General features: G+C 43.9%; 1 protein-coding gene across 1 annotated transcript in view; it reads right to left on the bottom strand.

The window, feature by feature from the left end:
- The window catches only part of LOC139762272 (uncharacterized), a 226,710-nt gene extending 222,457 nt beyond the window's left edge, over positions 1–4,253 (bottom strand). Inside the window, exon 1 of the mRNA XM_071686866.1 lies at positions 1,664–4,253. Coding sequence (XP_071542967.1) covers positions 2,284–3,711 — 1,428 coding nt within the window. The 5' untranslated portion in view covers positions 3,712–4,253 and the 3' untranslated portion in view covers positions 1,664–2,283. The remainder of the gene's footprint in view (positions 1–1,663) is intronic.
- Positions 4,254–7,174: the final 2,921 nt, after the last annotated feature.

Below are 7,174 nucleotides of genomic sequence, written 5' to 3'. Positions count from 1 at the left end.
AAGAGTGAGTGCTCAAATTACAGAGGTATAAGTTTGTTGAGTATTCCTGGTAAATTATATGGGAGGGTATTGATTGAGAGGGTGAAGGCATGTACAGAGCATCAGATTGGGGAAGAGCAGTGTGGTTTCAGAAGTGGTAGAGGATGTGTGGATCAGGTGTTTGCTTTGAAGAATGTATGTGAGAAATACTTAGAAAAGCAAATGGATTTGTATGTAGCTTTTATGGATCTGGAGAAGGCATATGATAGAGTTGATAGAGATGCTCTGTGGAAGGTATTAAGAATATATGGTGTGGGAGGAAAGTTGTTTGAAGCAGTGAAAAGTTTTTATCGAGGATGTAAGGCATGTGTACGTGTAGGAAGAGAGGAAAGTGATTGGTTCTCAGTGAATGTAGGTTTGCGGCAGGGGTGTGTGATGTCTCCATGGTTGTTTAATTTGTTTATGGATGGGGTTGTTAGGGAGGTAAATGCAAGAGTTTTGGAAAGAGGGGCAAGTATGAAGTCTGTTGGGGATGAGAGAGCTTGGGAAGTGAGTCAGTTGTTGTTCGCTGATGATACAGCGCTGGTGGCTGATTCATGTGAGAAACTGCAGAAGCTGGTGACTGAGTTTGGTAAAGTGTGTGGAAGAAGAAAGTTAAGAGTAAATGTGAATAAGAGCAAGGTTATTAGGTACAGTAGGGTTGAGGGTCAAGTCAATTGGGAGGTGAGTTTGAATGGAGAAAAACTGGAGGAAGTGAAGTGTTTTAGATATCTGGGAGTGGATCTGGCAGCGGATGGAACCATGGAAGCGGAAGTGGATCATAGGGTGGGGGAGGGGGCGAAAATTCTGGGGGCCTTGAAGAATGTGTGGAAGTCGAGAACATTATCTCGGAAAGCAAAAATGGGTATGTTTGAAGGAATAGTGGTTCCAACAATGTTGTATGGTTGCGAGGCGTGGGCTATGGATAGAGTTGTGCGCAGGAGGATGGATGTGCTGGAAATGAGATGTTTGAGGACAATGTGTGGTGTGAGGTGGTTTGATCGAGTGAGTAACGTAAGGGTAAGAGAGATGTGTGGAAATAAAAAGAGCGTGGTTGAGAGAGCAGAAGAGGGTGTTTTGAAGTGGTTTGGGCACATGGAGAGAATGAGTGAGGAAAGATTGACCAAGAGGATATATGTGTCGGAGGTGGAGGGAACGAGGAGAAGAGGGAGACCAAATTGGAGGTGGAAAGATGGAGTGAAAAAGATTTTGTGTGATCGGGGCCTGAACATGCAGGAGGGTGAAAGGAGGGCAAGGAACAGAGTGAATTTGAGCGATGTGGTATACCGGGGTTGACGTGCTGTCAGTGGATTGAATCAAGGCATGTGAAGCGTCTGGGGTAAACCATGGAAAGCTGTGTAGGTATGTATATTTGCGTGTGTGGACGTATGTATATACATGTGTATGGGGGGGGGGGGGTTGGGCGATTTCTTTCGTCTGTTTCCTTGCTCTACCTCGCAAACGCGGGAGACAGCGACAAAGTATAATAAAAAAATATATATATATATATATATATATATATATATATATATATATATATATATATATATATATATATATATATATAGTAATATCATTTTACAAAAATACTAGTATAATACCACAGATGAAACAATATCATTTGTTTATCAGTGTGGGGTCTCACCTGTTTGGCGCCTGACCTCCCTGGCGGGGTCCTCTGTGATCTTGGTCAATAAGGGTGTGACGTCATGGGTCGCTCCAATACACGCGGGTCGTGGCCGGTTCTTCTCACCACATGAGATCTGGGATGCGTTCAACTACCTTGCGTTTTACTATACTGCTTTTTCGGGAGAAACACTTAGGACATTTTGAACATAAGCATGGTTTCTATCCTGTGTTAACTCTCCGATGTCTTCCTTAATCACCTCTTTGAGAAAGTTGTTTTTGACATTCTGAACACCGGTATGGCTTCTCGCCTTGTGAACTCTCAGGTGTCTGACTAAAGCACTTTTACCAGGGAGAGTTTCTTGACATTCTGAACACTATTATGGTTCCTCGCTTGTGTAACCTCTCGATGTGTCACTGAAGTACTTATAGCAGAAAAGGTTTTTTGATATTCTTTTTACTTGTTTGGCTTCTCGGTTGTGTGAACTCTCAGACGTTTTACTAAATTACCTCTGTTATAGAACTGTTTTTGACATTCTGAACATTGGTATGCTTTTAGCCTGTGCGAACTCTCAGGTGTCTCACTGAATTACTTTTAAAAGAAAAACTTTTTTGACATTCTGAACATTGGTATGGCATCTAGCCTGTGTGAACTCTCAGATGTCTCACTAATTTACTTTTCTGAGAAAAAGTTTTTTGACATACTGAACATTGGTATGGCTTCTCGCCCGTGTGAACTCTCAGGTGTCTCACTAAATTGCCTTTCAGAGAAAAACTCTTTTGACATTCTGAACATTGGTACGGCTTTTCGCCCGTGTGAACTCTCAGGTGTCTCACTAATTCACTTTTCTGAGAAAAAGTTTCTTGACATTCTGAACATTGGTATGGCTTCTCACCTGTGTGAACTCTCAGGTGACTCACTAATTTACTTTTCTGAGAAAAAGTTTTTTGACATTCTGAACATTGGTACGGCTTCTCGCCTGTGTGAACTCTCAGGTGTCTTACTAAACTACCTTCTCGAGAGAAGTGTTTTAGACATTCTGAACATTGGTATGGCATTTCCCTTGTGTGAACTCTCAGGTGTTCCACTAATATCCTTTTCTGAGAAAAAGTTTTTGGACATTCTGAACATTGGTATGGCTTCTCGCCCGTGTGAACTCTCAGGTGTCTCACTAATTTACTTTTCAGAGAAAAAGTTTTTTGACATTCTGAACATTGGTATGGCTTCTCGCCCGTGTGAACTCTCAGGTGTCTCACCAAATTACTTTTCAGAGAAAAACATTTTTGACATTCTGAACATTGGTATGGCATCTCGCCCGTGTGAACTCTCAGGTGTCTCACTAATTTACTTTTCAGAGAAAAAGTTTTTTGACATTCTGAACATTGGTATGGCATCTCGCCCGTGTGAACTCTCAGGTGTTCCACTAATATACTTTTCTGTGAAAAACTTTTTTGACATTCTGAACATTGGTACGGCTTCTCCCCTGTGTGAACTCTCAGGTGTTTCACTAAATTACCTCTTCGACAGAAGTGTTTTAGACATTCTGAACATTGGTATGGCATTTCGCCCGTGTGAACTCTCAGGTGTTCCACTAATATACTTTTCCGAGAAAAAGATTTTTGACATTCTGAACATTGGTATGGCTTCTCGCCCGTGTGAACTCTCAGGTGTCTCATTAAATCACTTTTAAAAGAAAAACCTTTTTGACATTCTGAACAGTGGTATGGCATCTCACCCGTGTGAACTCTCAGGTGTCTCACTAATTTACTTTTCTGAGAAAAAGTTTTTTGACATTCTGAACATTGGTATGGCTTCTCGCCCGTGTGAACTCTAATGTGTGTCACTAACCTACTTTTAAAAGAAAAACCTTTTTGACATTCTGAACATTGGTATGGCATCTCGCCCGTGTGAGCTCTCAGATGTGTCACTAAATTACTTTTAAAAGAAAAACTTTTTTGACATTCTGAACATCGGTATGGCTTCTCGCCTGTGTGAACTCTCAGATGTGTCACTAAATTACTTTTAAAAGAAAAACTTTTTTGACATTCTGAACATTGGTATGGCATCTCGCCCGTGTGAGCTCTCAGATGTGTCACTAAATTACTTTTAAAAGAAAAACTTTTTTGACATTCTGAACATTGGTATGGGTTCTCGCTCGTGTGAACTCTCAGGTGTGTCACTAAACTACTTTAGAAGAAAAACTTTTTTGACATTCTGAACATTGGTATGTTTTCACCAGTATGGATTCTCAAGTGTTTCTTTAAATCACATTTTTTAGAAAAATACTTTTGACGCTCTGAACACTGATATTGCTTTTGTCCAATGTGAACTTTCATCTGCAACACTAAGTTGTTCTTTCGGGAGAAGGTACTCTGGTATTCTTTACACTGATATGTCTTCTCAAAAGTATGTAGTTTCATGTGCCTATGAAGATAGACATGTTTCGTAAAGCTTTTCTGACACTCAGGACATTTGAAGGGTTTTCTTGTGTTTAAGACCTTCTGTCTCCTGTTGTCAAAACTGTTTGAGGAGGTTTTGCTGTACGGAGAATATGGCCCTGGTTGTCCGGACCTCCATGCTGCAGTCTTCTGTATCACCATAACACGTTTATAACACAGTGTAGCTCACCCTGTCAGTCCACAACTGCCGTCCGTGACACCATGAGATGCTTTGCGAGTGAACACCAGAGAGAGACTGACCTTGGCTAGAGTGTGGGATATAAAGGCAACTCACTCTCCACCCTACGTTGCCTCCAGTCCATTTCTCTCGTGCTTTTTTCTATCTTTTTTACCATCCATCATCCAACATCTCTCGACCGTTAGGCTTGAACAATTTCTACCCCAGCTTCCCCACACCATTCAGGAAAATTACTTCCTGAGGAGCGGAGGCTTGGTGTGGACCTGTTCTCACCTAACGGGGTTGAGACCCTCACATTCTTACCACTCCCGCCGAGCCTCCTGGGTTACCCTGTGATAGTGCAGGGTCCTCCCTGGAGTGGGGTTGTGGTCCCTCACCTACGTTTCCTCGGCATTAGGACATTGATGCCATCATGCCTCCTGACATTCGTTTAAAATTGATTAAAACCAAAATTCCCCCCCCCCCCCCTCTTTACACGTTCGAATTACTAACGATTGTATTTAAGACCACTGAGGTCTGTTCCAGTAGGATTACTCAATCCCCTACTAATAAATATCTATATAAAATATATTTAAGCAAGGATAGCGATCCAGATGAGATCCTATCCAAGCTTACGACCACCCCCTTCAAGCTAGATGCATCGATAGTGCTAATAATATTGATGCATCTATCTTCTCCCTTAACCCCATAGAGACAACTGAAGCCATAAATCAAGAAAAGTGACATTAATGTCATCAACGTTTTCAAACTGAACACTTCAAGATCACTTAAAATACAATGCTCTAACTCGACCGAGACAGATCGCCTACTCTCCCGGGGAATCTTGTTTCCCATGATCTCAGTGCCTGCCAAGTACCACAAACCCGACCAGTACCTCGATATACAAGGTTTTAAATGTCTACAATACGGACACGAGACTAGAGCGGCAAAGCTCAGCGCCAGACATGCCGTCAATGTGCGGAAATTGATCACGGTTTTCGTGAGTGTCAGGCTCAGGCAGCAACCTGTGTAAATTGTAAAGGGACCTTTCTATCATCGTATTCCCTTCTTTTCTTGCCATTCGAGAAGGTTCTTGCTGCTCCTGTTTCGGCCAGGTGGTTGATGGAGGATTAACCGCCAGATCTCACGAAGAGAGAAGAAAGAAGAGAGAAGACAAAAGAGGGAAGAAAGAAGACAGAACAGAGAAGTCAGAAGAAAGAAGTGGATTGTAACGTTGCCTCCCGCGTTGGTCCTTCCCGCGGGAGACCGTTACGGTGACGACGCCGGCAGGCTGTTCCCTCACCACCCTCGCTGCTCCCCACACCCCCGCGTTGCCTCCAGTCCATCTTCATATCCCTTTTCTTTTTTTATTTTTATCATCCATCATCCATCTCTCGACCGTTTGGCTTGAGCAATCTCTACCCCAGCTTCCCCACCCCATTCTGGAAAACTCATTTTCCTGAGGAGCGGAGGCTGGAGTGGACCGTTTCTCACCTAACGGGGTGGAGACCCTCACACTCTCTCTTACCACTCCCCTACGTTGGACCGTCGAGCGTCCCTCACTCACGTTTTCTCGCACTAGGACACTGATGCCACCAACATGCCGCCCGACATACGTCTAAAATCTCTCAAAACTGATTGTCCCCCCGCCCCCTTCCACGTTCGAACTCCTGTCCATCGTCTTTTAGACCACTGAGATCCGTCCTACTAGGGTTATTCAATTCCCTTCGAACAATTACCAGTTTAAGATTTGCTAGGGCAAAGATAGTGATTTAGATGGAATCCTATCTAAGCCTCTCCTTGATGAACTAGCTAAAAAAACTACCAAATCGTTCAAGACCGCTGCCCCCTTCAAGCTAGATGTACTATTATTGCCTACAATGTTGATGCATCTATCTTGTCCCTCAGCCCTTCGGAGATTGTTGAAGCCATCAATGGCGAAAACAATGACGTTTATGTCATCAACGTCTGCAAACTGAATAACTCCAGATCAATATAGATACAATGTTCAAACCCGACCGAGGCCGATCGCCTGCTCTCCCGGGGAGTCCTGTTCCCCATGATCTCTGTGCCAGCAAAATCCCTGAAGAAAGATAAATATATCGACGTACAACAATGTTTCAACTGTCTTAGATACGAATATGAGACTAAGAACTGTAAAGAACCCCATCAAACCTGTAGTCAATGCGCTGAAACTGGTCATGGTTTTCGTGAGTACAGGGTTCAGGCAGCGAAGTGCGTTAACTGTAAATGGTAATCACGTTGCTGTATCTGGACTGTGCCCACGTAAGAAGGAGCAACTCCGCGCAGTGCGTCAGGCACAAAAATCCAACTCACCTCCTTCCACAAACTCTTATTTTTTTTTTTTTTTCAAACTTGCCAATTAGTAGTGGTGCGATGGGGAAGATCTATCTACTGTGCAAAGGTTTTGATTCGTCGGCTAACACTACGTATTGAGAGTGAAGGAAGTTGTTAATAGGAAAACTGTATGGATACTATAAGAGGAAGATTGTAGATCAGAATGCTGATAGCAAAGTTCGAGATAAGTTTGAGGAGGCAGTTAGAGGATGTTTCGGACTCTGTTGGGCCCGTTTCGACTTAGGTTGCCGACTTAGGCACAGCGACCTTCCAGCACCGCTCACCTTCCGGTGCGGCCGTCGCGCGGGAGCAATGGGCAACCCTGCCTAGGCGTCCACCATCCCGCCCGACAACCTGCCCTCAGGAACTGGTACCTGCCTGTGGAGGCCACGGGAGAAAAGCCTAATCCCGCACACCCCAAGCCGACAAGGGGGAGATGACCTTTCGCCTGCTCGGTGGGCCGACACCAGATGTTCGAGGCAGGCTCTGACTACTAACCCGTGCTCTTGGACCACATCCTGTGAAGGGAATGCGTCCAGGTTAGGGCTTTGACAC

Source organism: Panulirus ornatus, chromosome 43 (assembly GCF_036320965.1).
Source record: "Panulirus ornatus isolate Po-2019 chromosome 43, ASM3632096v1, whole genome shotgun sequence".
Lineage (NCBI taxonomy): Eukaryota > Metazoa > Arthropoda > Malacostraca > Decapoda > Palinuridae > Panulirus > Panulirus ornatus.
This window is presented reverse-complemented; position numbering and strand designations above follow the sequence as displayed.